Source organism: Peromyscus maniculatus, chromosome 14 (assembly GCF_049852395.1).
Source record: "Peromyscus maniculatus bairdii isolate BWxNUB_F1_BW_parent chromosome 14, HU_Pman_BW_mat_3.1, whole genome shotgun sequence".
Lineage (NCBI taxonomy): Eukaryota > Metazoa > Chordata > Mammalia > Rodentia > Cricetidae > Peromyscus > Peromyscus maniculatus.
In genome coordinates, this window is record NC_134865.1 from 73,552,967 (window position 1) to 73,572,774 (window position 19,808).

Below are 19,808 nucleotides of genomic sequence, written 5' to 3' on the forward strand. Positions count from 1 at the left end.
AATAAAAGGAATCCATTTGTGCATGTGAGATCATTCCAAGGATTCTAACTATTAACTGAGAGCAGTTGAAAAACGTCTATGAGAAGAAGTGTTCTACTCCAGGGTTGGCTGAACATTTCCAGGTAGAAACTGATGACTCCTTTGACCTGACCTGGACTCAAAACTTTGTTTTCATTAGCCCTGTGTAAACTTCATGGATGCAAGTTTCAAGTATTAAATCTCAGAAACAAGCCCCTGGGTTTGTTTGTTTGTGTTTTTGCTACTGTTGCTTTATCTAATGTCACCTGAATGCCATCTTGGATATCAGACATAGGTGTATTATCTTGTCGGCTCTTTCCTCTGTCTTAAATTGGGTATCAAGGGCCCTGGCCAAGCTGCTTTCCAGGAAGCATATTTAACAGTTTCTTCTTCCCTTTGTTATTGATGAATTCATCCTTGTCTAGTCTATTCCATAAGGAGGAAATTCTGAAGATCTGTGGAAAGTAACTTTTCAATAGCCAGTGTTCACGCTTGGTAGCTAGCACCGAACTTGAGGATGAGCCTAAATGGTGAGACCAGACAGAATTCTGGAAGGTTCTACACAAGGTCCACTTTGGCTCTTTCTGTTTCATACCCTCTAGGGCTTTCCACTCGTGGATTAGTTTTGTGTCCACACTTTTAGTGTCTTTGTAATGTCTGTTATATTGGCAAATTATCCCATGTTGTTAGAGTTCTCTGAGAAGTTGGAAATGAGGCTGTCATCCCCAGCTTCAGACCCTTTCATGTAGCTTGATTTTTTCGCCTTGCCCACAGTCAGGACAAATCTTTGTCACCCGCCAGTCCCACAGCCGCTCAGACCCAACCAAGTAAACACAGAGACTTAATTTGCTTACAAACTGCATGGCCGTGGCAGGCTTCCTGCTAACTGTCCTTATCTTGCTAACTGTGCTTTTATCTTAAATTGGTCCATTTCCATGCATCTATACCTTGCCATGTGGCTGGTGGCTTACTGGTGTCTTCACATGCTGCTGGTCATGGCGGCGGCTGCAGCGTCTCATTCTGCCTTTCTGTCCTTTTATTTCTCCTCTCTGTTAGTCCCGCCTACCTTTCCTGCCTAGCCACGGCCGATCAGGTTTTATTTATTAATCAATCAGAGCAACTTGACATACAGACCATCCCCCAGCACAGCCAAGTGCAGACCATCTCAAACACCTGCACTCAGGCCCATGGTCCTAATCATCCTCTATACGGACCTGCTGGGTAACGCCACAAAGAACCCAAGAAGGGCTCCCACAGGACATACAGAACATCCCACAGCACTTTCATGTTTGTGTCTCAAGATCCCTTGTCTGGGGATGGGCTGCCCTCCTCCAACTCTGTGGTTGGAAGGGGGCGGGCAGCAAAATGTCCAAGAATAAAAACATTGTGTCCTTGAGAGGAACTAGAAGGTAAAGCCGGACTGTCTCAACTTCCCGGGTCCCTTTCTGCTGGGTGTTTGTAAGCCTCATATTTGGTAATGTTCTGCTGTTTATTTACCTACCTGCCTGCTTTTTGTCCTTTCATTTTAGTTTTTTCTATAGTTAATAAACTTTTTTTTTTTTTCGAGACAGGGTTTCACTGTGTAGCTTTGCACCTTTCCTGGAACTCGCTTTGTAGACCAGGCTGGCCTCGAACTCACAGAGATCCACCTGCCTCTGCCTCCCGAGGGCTGGGATTAAAGGCGGTGCGCTCACCCATTCTCCTGACCATATTGGACAATGTAGAAACGAAGATACTGAAAACGGTGATTTCCTCCTCCTCCCTCCCAGACCACAGCCCCAGCTACTGGGTACCTCTTTCCTGTGTCCCTTTGCTTGGCTAACAAATGGAAAATGACCTTGTCTGTGAAGTACAAAGGAACCTTTGCAAGTGGTGGCCAACTCATGGAGGCGTTTTGGGACAGTCCCCAGAAGGGAACTCCTCACACTTGACTGTGCCCAAGGTCTCCAGGGATCTGGTTTAAAATTCACATTGTTGCTCAGTAGGTCTAGGGTGGAGCTGTGCTGCCTGCAAGCCTCCTAAGCTCCCAGGCAATGCCTTGGCTGCTGTGGACCGCACTGCGGCCTAATGAGCAGCAAGGGAATGCACGCTCTCTATGCAAAACACTGACTTCCAGAATCCCACTTAGCAGGCACGCATCTGAGGGACCGGCCCCTTTTGATTCAGGGTTCCTTGAAAGCAGATACTGGGTCTTAATACACATTTTTGTTGTTGTTGTTTTGTTTTGTTTCTTGGCTGGCTGGCACTTGGCACGGAGCCCACGCATGGTGGGCATGTATTTATTTAATTAAACAAAGTTGGCTTTGATCCAAACATGATTTTAAGTAGACTTAACCCCTAGTAGGCCCTAGATCACCACGGGATAAAAACCAACAGGGAAGAAGTCTGAGTTAGAGATCCTCCCCATAAAGGTCCCCTTTTATCTGCACCTGGAGGACACCTTCGTTGCTCTTCGGAAATTTCACTCCCGTCACATTTTAAACGCGGTTTACTTTAGGAAGAGAGGTGGGCAAATAAACCCAAACCAGAAAGTCCTGAGAAGCCGTAAGGTTGCAAAACATCAAAAGCTCGCAACTGTAGGGGGTGGAGCCTCAGAACTGCCGGGTTTCTCCCTTTGCCAGATTACCAGCGTTTCGTAGGTCGGTGTTGCGCCCCCGCTACACAGGTCCCTAGTTAGCCCGGAGAGCCCTGCAGAAACCGGTCCCGGCGGGCGTCGGTTGGCTTGGTGCAAGCCTGTTTGTTAGCGCTGAGCGAGCAATTAAGCTGCTTGTGCAGTAGCGACCTAGGGGTGGTGGTGGTGACCGCCTGGGTCGCTCGGGGGGGCTCGTGGGGAACCCGGACCGAGCGAGAGCGCTATAGAAATCCTGGCTTTGAGAGTCCCCGGCGATGCCGTAACCTGTTCCTCCCTACAGCAACCACAGATGCTGAGGACTCATTTCGGCTCCCCAGGGTCAGAGGGAGAGAAAAGGGGGGGGGGGTCAAGGAAAGGGGATTATATTGGTCAGCGCTTGGGCCTTCCCCTGGGAAAGAGAGAACCGCAAGGGGAGAGCGCCCTAGGGGAGGTGTACACGTGCAGGGGAGGGAGGGTGAGAGGCAGGCGGGCGGGCGGGCAGGAGGGGAGGAGTAGGGAGGCGAGAGCAGCTTGCGGGAGGCGCCACGGCCTCGCAGACGCAGGCGCCGGCCGCCGAAGAGCCAGAGAGAAAGTTCCCGGGGACAGTTCACCCGCGGGAGGGCCCAAGCTGCTGCGGCTGGCCAGACGGTCTCGAGTCCCGCGTGTGTAGCGCGCCGTTTGCCTGCACGCACTTGGCTGCCCGGGCTCTGCCTTCCGAGAAGCAGTGGAGCCTCGCGGGCGGGCAGCCGGGGCGGCCGCGACTAAACTTGGACGAGGAGGATGCTGCGAGTGGGCGCGGCGGCGCAGGGCGCGGGGGCGCTCCCCAAGCTCTGATCGCTCCCGGCGGGCTCCAGCGCGCCGAGGCGCAGTAGGCAGGTAGTGACTCCAAGCGCCCGGACTGCGCCAAACCTACCAGCCAAGGCCGCCAGCGCCACCGTGCAGGCATCGTCTCCGCCACGGAGTCATGGTGCGCGTAGCGCGCACACCCTGCGCGGAACTCTGAGCTCCGGCCGTGCAGTGCGCCCCCTCCTCCGGTATCCCCATCCTAGATTCCCGCGCCTGCCTTGCTCGCGGACCATGACGCTATCGCCTGGAGCCCCTTGCTTCTGAGCTGCTCATCACCCCGCTGCAGCCCCAGCGCCGCTGGACCACCGACAGCGCTCTGACCCTACAAACTCGGGATCTTCTCCCAGGGACGCCGAGCGCATTGAGATGGCGCTCCGCGGACCCCTCCGGCCGCGCAAAGTTCGCAGGAGGCGAGAGATGCTGCCGCAGCAAGTTGGCTTCGTGTGCGCTGTGCTGGCTCTGGTGTGCTGTGCGTGCAGCCTCTTCGGAAGCTTGGGTAGGTGCGGGGAAGGATGTTCTCCACTCCGGGAGTTGGGGGCCCTGAGCTGGAAAGCCTCAGGACAGCTCCAGCTCCTTCCCAGTCAGATTGGTCCCCAGGGTTTTCCCTCCCCGCCCGGGGTAGGGGGTGGGGTAGTGCTCACCCAGGAGGGCTGAGACACGCGCTGGACTGTGGCGCCGGTTCCGCTAAGCTGCTCAAGCTCCCTGGGGTTCGGGACGCGGCTGTAGGTGTGTGTTGCTGGAACTGAAGCCTACACCACCTCTCCCTCGAGTGTGCGGGCAATGGGCAACTCAGGGCAGCCTAGGGATAGATTCTCTTGCTTTAGGGTATGTGAAACTGAGCAGTGCACTTTCCTGTTCTGCATAGATGTAAAGGTTGTGCTCAGCCCCCCCCCCCCCCCGCCCACAGAGACTCAGATTCTCAGGCTAGGTCTCAGCTCTCCCCTGATCCACATGGGTAGCCTGGGTTTCCTGGCGCGTCCTCCCCGGATCCTAAACAGAGAGAGGCAGTTCCCGTGGGAGATTGCTGCCATGTTCCAGCATCGCTTCTCTCAACTCCGCTTAAATCCCACCGAAAGGGAGGACTGGCGTACAGAGCCCTGATCTACACTCCTCCAAGCAGAAGGCGACCCGAGAGACTGTTAAGATATGCAAATTTCAGACGGAGTGGGGAAGAGAAGAAACTTATGAGATATTTATTTCGGGGGCATTGGGGCTCCTGTTTAGTCTTTAAAGAACATTTACTGCCTAGATATTTCAGAACTGGGTGCTGTGAACCTTTCGGGGTTCCTTCCATGTAAAATCAATGTTGCCAGCTTAGCCACCAAGGCAGAGACACAGTAGAGAGAGGGCACCTTTTTGAGTGGTTAGAAAGCTCATTAACATAGCGTCTTGGGACCATTTAGAGACCTGTGCAGTGAAGAGAAAAGCAAGTGAAACCCGATTAAACTTTAAAAAGAAAAAGACACTATCTTTCAACATCCAAACTGTGATTTGGAAATAGAGGACTAAAGGGTGGCTAAAGGAAGTTTATTTTTAACACCTCAATACCCAGTGTTTTACAACTGGACAATTAAACACAAGAAATAACAAAATGTCTAGGCTGTGAGGTGTAGGCATTCTGGAGGAGGCATTGCTACCCAGCTGAAACAGTGGGCATCCGGATAAGGTAAATGGATACTTGGGGTGCGGTCTGAAGCCATAGCTATTTTTATTTGCTAGATCAGGAGTTAGCTTTGGGTATTTAACCATCTCTGCTCAGAGGCATCCATGCCTTCTCTGATATGGCTCTGTGCGGCCCCTGGACCACAGCACGATGACCTGGGAGCTTGCTACTACAGACTCTCAATCTCCACCTTGAATCGACTGAATCAGAGTTGTATTTTTGACCAGATCCGCAGGTGATGTGTGTGCACAGCTGGCCGCCTAACATCAGCTGGCTGAACTCACAAATTTAACCATCCAGTCATAGGAACCACCTTGAGCAAATTTACTGAGAAAGTATTTAATGCTCCTAATGAAATCCTTTGTTGGGTGGGGGTGGATGGAGGGAGCTGAGACCAGCTCAATCTTGTCCAAGGTCAGATCACACAATGACCCGTGTGAAACTAGAAACAATGGATTAGATTCAGGAAACAGAATACTACATGTAAGCAGGTGATAGCATACTGGCAATCACCGAATCACTCCCTACAGGTGGCTCTACACAGCCAAATCTGAGGCTGGAGAGATGGCTCAGCAGTTGAGAGCATGTACTGCTCTTCTTGAAGACCTGAGGCTGATTCCCAGCACCCCCAGTGAGGCGGCCCACAACCACCTGTAACTCCAGCTATAGGCAGATCTGACTCTTCTGGCCTCTGTGGACACCTGAACTCAAGTGCACTTACTCCCCCCCCCCATACAAACAAATACATATAATTAAAAAATAAAAATAAATAGCCCGTGGCTGTGGCTGACCTAGCTATATGGACAGGTGTAAGGTCATTTTTGAGAACTCAAGAATCACGTTGACCTGATGGTATCTGTGACTTGTTTTTTTCCAATCCAGGCCACAAAACAGCTTCTGCCAGCAAACGTGTTCTGCCAGACACGTGGCGAAATAGAAAGTTGATGGCACCGATAAATGGAACTCCGCCGGCTAAGAACTGCACAGATCCCGGTAAGATGTAGTCTCCCCTCTCTCGCAGGCATTTAACCCAGCCTGGGTTTGATGCTTATGTGGACAGACCCAGTTAATGCTGGGAAAGACCATCTTAGGAACCTGAGTGAGAAAGGGGAGCTGCATGGTGTTGAGATGAAACCTATAGACATTCGTCAGCCACGCTGCTAAGCAACCCAAGAGCTTGCCTTATCCAGCAACTACGAAGGTCACACACAAGAGTCTAAAAATGTTATCTTTTGTTCTAAAGGCAATGCATTTCCCCTGCTCTTTTGATTCTTTGGCTTTCCCCTGGTGTCTTCGTTCCCCACTTGGATCACTGTGTGCATTTGATGACCCCCTTGGGATATAGCTTGTGGTGGGTATCTTTGTGAGATGACCTACCAGGATGGGGGTGCTCCAGTCCACCGAAAGGGAGAACTCTGGGTTGGTTGCTGAGCCCTTCCTCTAATGGAAGTCCTCAGGTAGTTGGGTTTTGCTTGTCCTGGGAAGCAGTTTTAATGTTCTTTTCTGGGGTATCTGGGGTGGTAGGTTCCCAGGGGTAACATCTGGTCTATTCTGCTTCAGGCAGGCTTCACTTAAAAACAGCACAAAGATTCTCAGGAGTAGAGAGTAAACGTGCCAGCAGTAGGCATGTGAAAGCTGCCCAGACCTCTCAAGGCACAGGTGTAGGGCATTTGCTCTGCATCAATATCTTGGGGGTCTTTGTGAAGAGAATACAGTAGGGTGAAGAATTCAAAAGCCCTGAAGGAAATAGATTTTGTTGTAGATGGCTTTTCCACTGAGTTGCTGGGAAAATCACATAATTTTCGGGGATTCTAACCTGTAAAGTAGACTGAATAGTGCTTGCCTACTCTGGGTTGTTGGAGAATCTGGTGAAGCTCTACAGAGGGCTGTGTGTAGGAGATGGCACACACACACACACACACACACACACACACACACACACACACACACAGCAAAGGAGTGGGCTTGGATGCAGAGTGCCAGGCTTCTGAGGTTGGCTTTGGTAAGACAGTGTCTTCTCTAGGTTAGGAAAGGTCTATGGTAGAGACACGAGTTGCTCAAAGTCATACAACTCAATGGCACCAAAGCTGGCTTTGGAACCCTGGTCTGTGTGCCTAGACTGTATCTTGGGCTCCATGTGCTTAGGATGGCTTCTGTCATCTCTCTAAGCTTTCTTGCTTAGAGGTCAACACAGTGAACTCATCTTTCCCCAGAGGCCTTCTAGAAGGACTTCGGAGTGTGGAGAAATAGTGAAGACTTTCAGAGCAGCATTGTAATTCCCACTGAGACTGGACATCTATTCCTGAATCATCTCACCCATCATGGTGACCTTCTAGACAGTGGTACCATGCTGCCATTAACATTCCCAATACTCTTTTTAGTTTGGGTATTGCTCTGGTTCCTGCCAAGGGGTTTACTCAATCATTAACATGTGTAAGGCCAGGGACAAGTAATACTGGATCCCTTCTGTCATGCCAGGGACCTGACATTCTAGAATTGGCATCTTGAATTAGACAGGGCCCCACTTGTAATGCTAGAGTTTTCTTCAGCTCTATCATGGTCCCTGTATTTTTAGTCTGGTAAAAAAAAAAAAAAAAAAAAAGCTTTGCATGGACTTTCAAGCAGTGTGTTCTGTCTCACAGGAAGGGCTAGCCTTGGCTTGTGGAGAGGGAACTGCCAGAAACCACCCATATCTTTAGCAATAATTAATGTTTGGATTACACTTTATGCTGACTCTATCTGTAGTGGGGCCTCGCACATGGAAAGGTCTCAGTGAATGAGATGATTCAGTGAAAACACATTTGGAGCAGTCTTCATGCAGTTCCATGGTATTTTTTTTTTTAAAGATGGGCACATAAAGGCGAGTTTAGTGGCTTCTAAAGACCTCATCTCTGGGTTACCTGGCTTCTGGTGCTGTCTTAGTTACTTTTCCATTGCTCTGATTAAACGCCATGACCAGGGCAACTTATAAAAAAAGTGTTTAATTGAGTGTAGAGTTTCAAAGAGTCCATGATGGTGGAGCAAGGACATGGCAGTAGGAACAACTGAGAGCTCACATCTTGATCCACAAGTAGGAGGCACACACACACACACACACACACACACACACACACACAGGTAATGGCACAAATCTTTTGAAACCTCAAGTCTAGCCTCTGACATACCTCCTCCAACAAAGCCACACCTCCTAATTCTCCCTAAATACTTCTACCAATGTGGGGACCAAGTCTTCAAATGTATGAGCCATTCTCATTCAAGCCACCTGAAGTGCCCTGCTCTTCCCACTCCCACCCCCATCTCTTCCCAGGCCAGGTAGGGACTTCCCTTCCTGCCTCCCTTCTTTCTATTTACATCTCAGCAAGCATTTGCTATTATTGTATGCCAGCTCCCATGTGGACACAGACTGTGGAGTCTAAGGTTACAAGAGGCAGCCTCTGCCATTAGGTAGCTTACAGTCAAGTAGAGTGGGCAAACTCTTGACCCAGAAAAGCCAGGTAACAATGAAGGACCACAGAGACCTGCAGTCAGTCCTGCAGGAGACACTTCCTCTTTGGTGCACACAGGACAAAGAGCTGGCCTGCTGGGGTTCTGGGTATAGATGGGATTGGCCTTTGTTTCAATGACAGAAACCTTCCCGACTGAGTTTAGCAAACAAGGCAAATGATTGGCTTGGTAACTGGAGTGGGGTCAGAGGTTAGAAGGTATCTGTAACTCAGCTTCCCCCAGTCTCTGGACTCAGTTGTGTTCTAGCATGGGATGATGGTCACCAAAAGGCTGCTCTAATGTCCTTGCAGGCTCTGAATGTTGCAAAGAGTATATCTGAACCCTGAGACACATTCTCCTTACTTGCCCATATGATAACCCTAAGTCAACTATTTGGGCCAGATGAATATTCGGCTCTGGATTGTCTTGGGCCTCAGCACAAGCTAAACATTTAGAGTGAGCAAACAAAGCTACTTCTCCTGGCTCCATCTGGGAGTCAGTGTGCACCTGGGGGTCCGTGTGACTGTGCTCTTGCGTTAGTGTCACTGGGAACCTGAGAGGCTGTATGCCTGGGCACCTAGGGGGCTTGTGGCTGAGCACTTATTGGTCAGCATGGCTGGACACCTGGGGAGCAGGTAGATGCTCACCCAAGGCTCTCATCCTGGGCTGCTGTTCTGATAAAGGTGGGCTGGGGTTCCAGGTTAGACGCTCAGGAGTGTGACGGAGTCCATCCTTTTCAAGAGTGTGATAGGTGTTTCCAAGAGGAAGTCAGAGTTGGTGCTGTGAAGGCTGGGGCCTAGAGGTTCATGGTAGGGGCATCACCAGGAGCCTGCTAGGAATACCATGTCGCCCTCTCTCCTACTAGATCAGAATACACATTCTAACAAGGTCCTCAGTGAGTCGTGTGTACACCAGATGCCAGTGAGCATGCCCTAGAGTGTGTGCTGGACACTTGCAGGTAGATGCTTGATCAGTATTTGAATGTTAGACTGGAGGCATGGCTTAGTGGTAGAGCATTTGCCTGTCATGCACAAGGCTCTGCTTTTGATGGTCCCAGCACTGAAAAAAATCACATGTGAATGTTTAATAAAAAGTTAGACTTGGTTTAACATAGTAGTTTTCCTAAGTATTTGTTTATTTATTTTTCACATAGGGAAATAAAAATAATTACTTCATCATGGCCAATGATGTCTATAGGAAATTCATATTTTTCCCTCAGAAATTTGAAGACATGATTTGGCCTCCAGGCCTTAGATATTTCTTTTCACAGTCTGTACCAATGGTTCTCACCCTTCCTAATGTTGCGACCCTTTAGTACAGTTTCTCATGTGTTGATGACCCCCAACCATAATATTCTTTTTGTTGCTCCTTCATAACTATAATTTTGCTACTGTTATGAATCATAATGTAAATATCTATGTTTTCCAATGGTCTTAGTGGCCCTTGTGAAAGGGCCATTTGACCCCCAAAAGGGTCATGACCCATAGGTTGAGGACTCTGGTCTGTACAGAGCAGGCACTACATCAGGCAGGGGGCTGAGTGTGCACACGCTCTGTGGAATAGTAATGAGTGATGCAGACCTTGAGTCCCTTAGTTACTACTTCTGGCTGCTCTAACAAAATACCCCAGGCTGGGTGGCTAACCAGATGCTTTCTTACCGTTCTGGAGCCTGGGAAATTGAAGATCAAGTTGCTGGTTGCCCTGGTGTCTGGTGAGGGCTCAATGCCTACCTTAGAGCTGACTTTTTGCTGCATGCCCCTATGGTACTGAGAAAAAATGATTAAGCTCCCCTTTCTCCTGCTTCTTCCTTCTCCCCGCTCCTCCTTCTCTTTCTCTCTTTTTCCTCCTGCCCCTTATCCTCCTCCTTCATATAATCATGCTAATCCCATCATAGGAACCCCACCATCATGGTCTCATTTAACCCCAATTTCCACCCCATATACCCAAAGGCATCACCTCCAAATACTGTCGAGTAGAGGGTTAGGGCTTCAACATAAGGATGGCGGCCGTGGAGCCCATTCAGTTTATAGAAGGAACCAATGAGTTTCCAGGCCTCTCTTGATGGTAGCACTAGACTGCTTAAGGGTGGTTCTTCTCAACCCTGGACTGCAGAAAGAGACACTTCCTGGGGAATGTAGATGCCAAGGCCCAGCCCTGAACTGGAAATCAGGACCAGTGACAGGTGCAATTTTTAAGGGCTTCTGGACACGTGACCTCTCTGTCCTTATCTCACATGGGTTTCTGCTCATCACTGCCACATCTAAAGGTTGTCCCTGGCTACCCAGTCCTAATTAGACCCTTAACCACTGGCTGTCTTGTTTCAGCCCCTCACAAGTGTTCATTCTGCCCATTGTTACATCGCTCACTGCTCTTGAGCACACACCACACAAGCCTAGATTGCTCTCCAAAACCATAGCATGTGATTCAGCTTTCCTGTCTGGAGCATGGGATGCACGAGTACTAATTACGTCTGCTTTACAGGCTGGCTAGGATTGTACACATTACCACTCATCAGCCCTTAATATGGTGTTCGGCATGTAAAACACCCTCTGACCTGTGTTATAGGACTGTTAGATGCTTGGTTTTTCGCTTGCTCCCTCTGGGGATGAGACAGAGCTGGGCTATCACAAGCCCTGAGAAGCCATTTTGTTGATGGAGCTTGATGAAGATGAGTTAACCACACACATCACCAAACATTTACTCTTGTCTTGTGGAAGCAAGCATTTCTTAGCTTGCTGTGTCTTATGTTTGGAGGATTTCAAATTCTGAGGATAGTTTACTAGAACATTTTTATATTAAAAAAAAAAAAACGTTTACCTCCTACTTGGGTTTTTTCCTTCTAAACTGGACGGAGCAAGGCTCCCCCTGTGCCTATCCCCACCCAACCTGATTTGAGATTGAGTGAGCGCCTCATTGTCAGCTCTGTCACCCTGTAGTTTGGGTTTCTGGTATCCTGCATCTTTAAAAGAAAGGTGAAGGAGAGAGGAAGTTGGTTTACCCTCCCTCCCTCCCTCCCTCTCTCCCTCCCTCCTGTTGCTGCTGGGGGGTTCAGCCCTCCTGTAGAGTTTGCTGTGTTGTATTGGGCTTTCCTCTTTTGAATGTGCATTCTGAAATGCCTGCTGGCTGTGTGTCCTTGGGAGGAAGGCTGGGAGGAGCAGGCTGATGACCAGCTTGAGAGAGACTGAAGGTGGCAGGCCTTGTAGCACTTCAGGGAAGCAAAACTGATGCAGGGTTTGGATGGAGGATGCTTTGTGGTCCACTTGCTTTTGTGACTCTGCTCTTGCTTTTTTTTTCCTGTAGTGGATGGAGGTAAAGGCAGATGTGAAGAAAAGTCTATGGCAGCATGGGTAAGGATGGGAGGGACAGGACAACTGGACCAGGAATAAATGACATCATTGGACAGGCACCCCAGCAACAGGTCTCACAGATGCAGGAAGCAGAGGTGCCAAAGGCATGAGAAATAAAGAGAAGGAGGAGGAGAACTGAACTGCACAAAGTGTATCGGGATCAGTGGGGAGGTGCCGGGTACAGGCTACAAGGCAGTATTGTGGCAGAGCCACCAACCTGATCACAGTGGAGGCAGAGGCGGGCAGCACTGTCATCAACACACCCACATTTTGCTGCTTGGGGGGTGATGTGGAGTCAAGTGGGTCCAGTGCTTTGGGAGGCAGAAGTCTGGGTTCTAATGTCAGCAGTACCAAGACTCTGCCTGTTGGCATTTGGGCTCTACCTCTCTCACCTTTGAACAAAATGAGGTAGGCTGGGATAGGTATGAAGATTTCCAGGAGCCAGGAAAGGCTTGTGTCTGCCCATCTTGGAGATGCTGGTTTGTGTAGTAAAAGCAGACGCTGGAGTTTGAGTCCCAGCTTACTTCTTACCAGTGATGTGGCCTTGAACAAGTTATATAATCTCTAAGTTTCAAGTTTTCCCTTTTGTAATGAGGATAATAGAAGTTCCTACCCACTTTACCAGGCTGCCATGAGACTTGAGCCACTTGACAGATGAAGTTCTTAAGTGGTACCTAGCACATGGCAGTGATGCCCTGGGGCATAATGTGTTGGGCATATTCTGAGTACACTCTGTGTTGCTTCTTCTAAGAACTCTTTACATAGGGGCTATGGATGCTCTTGTTCTGCAGTTGAGAAAACCAGCACCACTCAGGGAACAAAAAGCAGAAGGGGGTGGGGAGGAGAGAATATACTCAATAATTATTTTTCTAGAGAAGTTTTAGGTTTATAGAAAAATTAAACAAGCAGAAAAAAATATAGAGATCCACTTCCCTGGTCTCTACCCTATAGCAGTTTACACCTAGCCTTAGGGTGTTACGATTGCACACATGAATTAATATTCACACATTGTTATTAACCAAAGCCTGCAAGTAACTTCAGCAGCCACTCTGTCCTCGCTCCTGTGGGTTCTGATAGATGTGTGTCCACCATTACTGATGCATACCAAATGATCTGGCTGCCTTAAAAGTCCCTTGTGGAAGCAGCTTATAAAGTATGGACTGGGAATGTGGCTAAGTTGGTAGAGTATTTTCCTAGCATGCACGAGGCTCTGGGTTCTATCCCTGGTGTTGCATAAGACTGAGTGTGATGGCACATGCCTGTAACCTCAGCATTCACCAGGTGGAGGCAGGAGGGACAGCAATTCAAGGTCATGCTTAGCTCTATAGCCAGTTCAAAGCTAGCCAGGGCTATGTGAGAGCCTGTCTTTAAAAAGGAGTAAGGGGAGGGGGTTGAACTGTGAGCCCATATCCTGATCCATAGTTTTAGTAAATGGGGTAAGAAAAGACAAATTAGGGAAGTGAGCTCGTCCCTGCTGGATGCCCTTCTGAGGAATGAGGTGTGCCCATCCCTGGCACCAACAAACACCGGTTTGTTTCTTGGTATGTTTCTAGTTTCTAATACTGATTTGTTTGCAATCAAAAACCAGTAGTCCCCTTTATCCAAACTATTGGGGCCATCTGTTAGCAAACCCTCCTCCCTGCTGGGCCGTCTGCTGGCCCTGGACTTGCAGATACTCGGTTCCTAACAGCCACCCTTGCCACTTTCGGGCCTCCTGCAATCCAGAGTGTGCCCACTCGGCTTCCTGTTGAACTCTGAGAGTGTTCCTGCCTGAGTTAAAAATGGAAATGATTAGGTACCACCATGTGCTGCCTCGGGTAGGAGCAATCTAGCCCTGCGATTCCACCCCAGAGTAGCATACTGAAGATGGGATTTTTGTATTTAGTGTGTTCCATTATTAAGGAGGTATTGGAACATGGCATTTCACCAAAAAGGAAGACAAATAACCATGCTGGATTCTTTCAGTGTTTCCCTTGGGAAAGCTGTGACTATCCTCCTTGGGAAAGGAATGGGAGTCCACTGGTGGCTGAGAGGGAAGGGAGGGGAGCTCTGCCCTTGGCAAATAGGACTGTTGGGTTGTGATCCCATCACTTCTTTTGATACTTCAATTAAAAGCACAGCCCTGTACTCAAAGCAACTGCAACACAACACTCATTTCTCAGGTATTTCTTGGCTCTGTATGAAGCTCTAAGCCAGAAGGGACCCAGGCCTTGCTGCAAAGGGGTGCAGACTTGAATGGGGGAGCCTGACCTCAAAGGCTCAGGGTAGCATGGATGGACAGCTAAGCAGATGGCGCTGTCGGTATTTGAGTCACAGTAGCATCTCTGTACCTGGAGGAATGCTTACTGACAACAGCCGCGTGTCTCACTCGTGGCTGTCCGAGGGGACAGCGCAAACAAACAGCAGCCAGGAGTGCTGGCACAGTAGTGAGTAATTAGGCTTCAGGGAGTTAGCAAGCAGTCAGTGCTTAGCGAAGGTGAGAGCGAAGACAGACGACTTTGATTGTAATATTCTGTAGCCAAAACGGAGAGGCGCTGGATAAGTGTATGCCATGGGGCCAGGATAAAGTTGCCAACTGGTTCCCAGCAGCCATGGCAAGTCAACAGGAGAGAGAGCCATCTCAGTTCTGTGCTGGACACAGAGACAGTTCATGGAAGGCCGCAGATGAAACAACACAGGCATTTTCCACTCTTTGCCCTTCAGCCTTTGAACTCTGACTCTGGGAGGGCAGGGACCGTATGCACTTTGTCCTTGCCTCTGAGGCTGAGGCAAAAACTCAGTTCATAGTCTATGGTGACTGGCTTCATAGAGCCCTTGGCTCTACCCACTGGGGAGCTGTACCCCGCAGACATGGCTGCTGCCTCTCCACTGTCTCTTCCAGCCGGTGGATACCGGAGGGCGTTGACCCAGAACACTCATGCAGGGAAAGTTGAGGATTAAGAACATGACTCCAGAGACAAGACTTCTGGTCTCTAAGCTGTGCCGTTCCTAGTTCTGAGACCTTGAACTCTAGTGATCATGTAGCCTGAGGGAAGGGGCAAGGCTTGTTCAGCTTGTGGATATATCCTCAGGTCTGGAACCATGACTGGTGTGCAGAAAATGTGTGTGTGTGTGTGTGTGTGTGTGTGTGTGTGTGTGTGTGTGTACCACGTGTGTTCATATGAGAGGCGTGTTTGACTTTAGGCTTTATTTTGAGCTCTCTACCCCCACCCCAGAGAGCAAATACCCTACTTTCGTGCTTTCTTGTTACCGTTTCTTTGGAGAGAAGAGACTGTTGCTTTTTGCAGGGATGACCAGAGGACAGTGCTGACTATGCACTGCCGTGGTCCTCAGTGAGTCTGTTCTACATCTGGTACTTTCTCTGCGTCACATGAGCCCCGAGGCATGAAACACGGAGCTCAGAGACCAGTTTTTATGCTGTGGCACTGACTGCCTATGATTCTGTAGAAGACACTAGTTACCTGGGCCTTGCCTTCCTGGCTGTGAAATGGGTAGAATGCTGACCCAGGGCATCCCTCAAGCTTCTGTGGGCTCAGCTCAAAGTATGTAGATGTGATTGTGACCACCTTCTCGGGGTATTAATGCATCTCAAGACCATCCACTCCATGTGACAGAGAAAACCAATTATTTGGGACCTTTCAGAATTGACCCCTTTATAACTAGGATTTGTTGAAAATGTGCCTTCTTGTGTGAAGCAAAGACCCCATTGATCTTGTGTATAGCTAGAGTAGAAGGCTAAAGATCATTTGAACCAGGAAGGTCCAACTTGCAGCCTGTGGGTGTCCCGCATGAGACCCCATGCAGCCAACAATCGCTATAAAATCCTAAGTTTACTGCAGACATTATGAAGGGTGGTGTGTATGTGTGCGTGTGTGTGCATGTGTTTGTGTGTGTGAGTGTGTTTCTTTTTATAACTTGAGAACATGGTTCTTGAGTGTGAACTCTGTAAATGATAACATTATTCCCAGTGTTGAAAAGTTAGATCCACCCGCTAGGCCATCTGTCTATCTGTCTGTACACACACACACACACACACACACACACACACACACACACACACACACACACACACACTGTATCCACCATTGTTTCATCTCATTCATACCACACACATCTGACTTTTCATTATGGACTCCACACCCAGTGAGAGCTCAGCAGATCTCACACTAACTGATTCCATTCAGGCTTAACATGTGCTTACTGAGGTAACTACATAGACGTAAAATCGCCCTGTGAAGGAGGCCTCCGGGGTCATTTCTTTGGAGCAGGAAGCCATCTGTGTGTTACGGTATAGCTAGCTGCTGGACACATACTGACTGGGCCAGCTTGTTGGCTGAGCCCATAGGGAGATTTAACTGACCTAAGTGTGGGCTCTGCCTCCAGGGAACATCCATTCTAGTAAAGAAGGTAAAAATCTATGGAACTAATCTGTAACACGCACAGCACTGCACTCTTGGTGGAACATATGGAGGTGTTAAGTCTTCAGCGTCGGGCCCAAAGAGAACATTAAATAAAGGAGGCGCCAAAGGTTGGAAAGGCAGGTGTTGAAGAGAGCGACACTGTTCTAAGTGCTTAATGCACATGGCCTTGCCAATCCTGGTCACTCCTCCTGTAAGACGATGAGGTGGCATCCTTGCTTCCATTTTTCCAAAGCTGCAAGTTAGATACAAGGAGGCTAAATAACTTCTCCAGTGTCTCTAGCTCAGAGTTGAATCTAAGCATCCTGATCATGGCCTGTGCTCCTTAGGGTAGAAGGTCATGGATGCCCTCAGACACCGGAGTAGTGAGTCTAGGGAAGTTGAGGGCACAAGGTGCATAGATGGGTTGGGTCAGAGAATCATCCTGTCTTATATGTTGAGACTGAGAGCCCGAAACACCCAGGAGCCTCTGTGCTCTGCCTATGGACAGTGGGAGTTCCTGGTGGATTCTGAGCAGCTCTGTGTCTTTGTGCTGGCAACACGGAGGACTCTGACTGAGATGTATCGTGTTGTTAGCATTGTGCTAAGTAAGCTTCCTTTGCCTTGGATTTGACAGAAGAAAGTGAAGATGGAAGAACTTGAACCTATTGTAAGGAAATTTAGGCAAAGATAATAGTCTTGTGTAGGATGCTATTAAATGGAGTGAGGTGTGCAGAATCTGTTGTCAGCACCACCACAGGTGACATCTGTGGACATACCACCACTTTCTGAGGTGGGAGCATGGGAAGTCCCTCCCTCCCCACTCCATTTCTCATAGAATCCTCTGTAGAACCCTAATCCAAGAAGGTCTTTTCCCCAAACACACTGCCTGAATTTTACCTTATATTCCAAAGTGTGCCTCTGACAGACACTCACTGGGCATCCATGTCAAAACCCTGGAGGATGCTAAGGAAAGCCATCCTTATCCTCACAGGTTGGAAGGTTGAGGTTGGCTTATCTTCATTCCCTGCAACCCGGAAAGGCACGTGGAAGGGTCTGGTATGACTGGAAGGTTTCACAAAGGATGCAGTGTCAGCTGTCCCTTGCTGCAGATGGGTGCTTGCTGGACAGATGGGGTGGCAGGACGTGCTGGTGGGTACAGTGGCTATAGAAACAGGAAGCCCAGAGAGATCCAAGGGCCAAGGGGATATTTTCAGTTGGCTTTGGGTTTGCCTCCCTGGCTGTCTTCGCTGCTTTTCTCGTCACTGTGACAAATACCTGAGAAACACAATGTAAAGAATGAAGGGCTCATTACGGCTCCCAGTCTGAGAGTGCTGTCCGTCATGATGGGAAAGGTGTAGTGACAGGAGCCTGAGGCAGCTGGGCATATTGCAGCTGACCCCTGAGGCCAGAGGATGTCCAGTCCTGTATGCTGCCCCCAAAGTTGGGACTCTGCTTGCCTTCTTTCATGGGAGGTTTGAAGAGCAGAAAAGATCACTGTTGTCTCCTGGCACTGGGCAGATGGGTGGGAGATTCAGGGATGACGGAAGTGCCAGTGTCATTCATGAAGCACCAAGGAGAGGGGAGCCCGTGTTGCTCCAACATGTGTGCTCTGGCCACATGACACCTCCCAGGTGTGGACATCAGTGTATTACACTTCAAACTAGAGATGTATTTTTAAGTGTGTGTGTATGCACGTTCATATGCATGCACATGTGCACACATGAGCACAGGTACCCTTGGAAGCCTGGGGCATCAGATCTTCTGGAATGGGAGTTACAGGTGGGTGCTGGGAACCAAACTCAGGTCCTACAAGAATAGTACGTGCTCTTAAACACAGAGCCATTCCTACAGCCCCACTTACTACACTTCTTATGCCAGCAGGCTTTGCTCCCACAGTCATCTCTAGACCAGTGGTTCTCGACACTCCCAATGCCGCGAGCCTTTAATACAGTTCCTCATGTTGGCATGACCCCCAACCATAAAGTTATTTCATTGCTACTTCGTAACTGTAATTTTGCTACTGTAATGAATCTTAATGTAAGTATCTGATATGCGGGATATCTGATATGCAATCCCAAAAGGGTTGTGACCTACAGGTTGAGAACCACTGCCCTAGACCACTGTGTAGACATTTTTTTTTTAGAAGCCATTTTGGAAGCCCTTAAAACCACAAGGAAAATTAGGAAATATGTAGCCTTGTATCTAAAACATGACAAGGAAGGACCTGTGGCCCTTATTGTGAGGACCTTCCCTACCAGGGTTCTCATCCTCATATCCTCTTCTGCCTCATTCCGCTGCATTGCTAAATCTTTTAGGGAACATCTGGTATGCCTCTGTGGAGGCCCACGGAGGCTCTCTAGTGTGACTTTACTCAGGATCAGAGAATCTGGGCTTGCTTTACCCAGCAGGGCTGAATAATGGGATGATTTGGCCACGGGCGTGGTTACCAGGTGTTTGGAAGGCTCTACACTTGACTGTATGTTGTGCTTTGATCTTGAAAGGGGGAGATCTTTTGCCTCTCCACTTGGTAGTGTATAAAAAGCCCATTAGAATAATGGATGAGGTGACTGGGTATTGATCCAGGGCCCTTCCGAAGCTATCCTGTGTCCCTGTCTTTCTTATCATCTTTTTTCTGTCTTTCTATCATTTCCTCATTTCTCTCTCCTCCCCCAAGAACCCTTCGACAGGTGGGAGCAGGGCTCCAGCAGACTCCCACATGCCTCCTGTAGGAGGACCCATGGCCTGGTTGCCTTATGCCTGAACCTATTTGGAGATGAGCTCCTGGGGTGAGGATCCCCTGACTCCTTACTGAAATGTCTTCTTACTGCTGAGGAGACAATCAGCTTTCCTGTGAAGGTGGCTGATGGAATCTGACCATGAAAACAGCCTTCCAGATTGGGTGCTTGGATGATGTGGGTCATTGGCTTGTACATGGGATGCCAGTGTGAGCCAGACATGGGCATCGCCACCTCAAAAGGCCTCATTTAAGAGAAGCTGGTTCTAGAAAGGAGTAGACACTCCGCAGAGGTTCACAGGTGCATTGATAAAGACGATTAGCAGAGAAGATGGAATGATTTATGAGCAAGATTAGAGAAGCTAAGAGGTTCTGGCTTATTAGTTGAGCCACTGTGAAGAAAGCCTGTAAGAAGGGGCTCCTGGCCCTGCCTTGCAGCGATTCACCTGCCAGGCCTGCATCCAGGGAATCCTTAGACCCAGGAGAAGCAGAGCCAAGGGTCAGCCTCCTCTGCTTAAAATGCCTCTGGCACAACACGCAGGCTCCTCAGTCAGCCTCCCCCAGGAAACCACAGGGAAACTCCACCACTTGGGGCTTTGGATTAGACAGAACAGAGTGTGGAGGAGTATTTGGGAGGATGCTAAGGCACCAGAGGGGTAGGCTAGCCTCATCACTGCAGCTTTACACTTTGTAATTCTTGGTAATT

The 19,808-nt window shown here is 49.1% G+C and overlaps 1 protein-coding gene across 2 annotated transcripts in view; it reads left to right on the top strand.

The window, feature by feature from the left end:
* Positions 1 to 2,693: 2,693 nt before the first annotated feature.
* Slc24a4 (solute carrier family 24 member 4) overlaps positions 2,694 to 19,808 on the top strand; it is a 142,134-nt gene continuing 125,019 nt past the window's right edge. Inside the window, exons 1-2 of one of the 2 annotated variants that reach the window (XM_006990888.4) lie at positions 2,694 to 3,971; positions 6,021 to 6,131. In XM_006990888.4, the coding sequence (XP_006990950.1) occupies positions 3,842 to 3,971; positions 6,021 to 6,131 (241 nt within the window). In that variant the 5' untranslated portion in view covers positions 2,694 to 3,841. The remainder of the gene's footprint in view (positions 3,972 to 6,020; positions 6,132 to 19,808) is intronic. The other variant, XM_006990887.4, reaches the window with a different exon arrangement.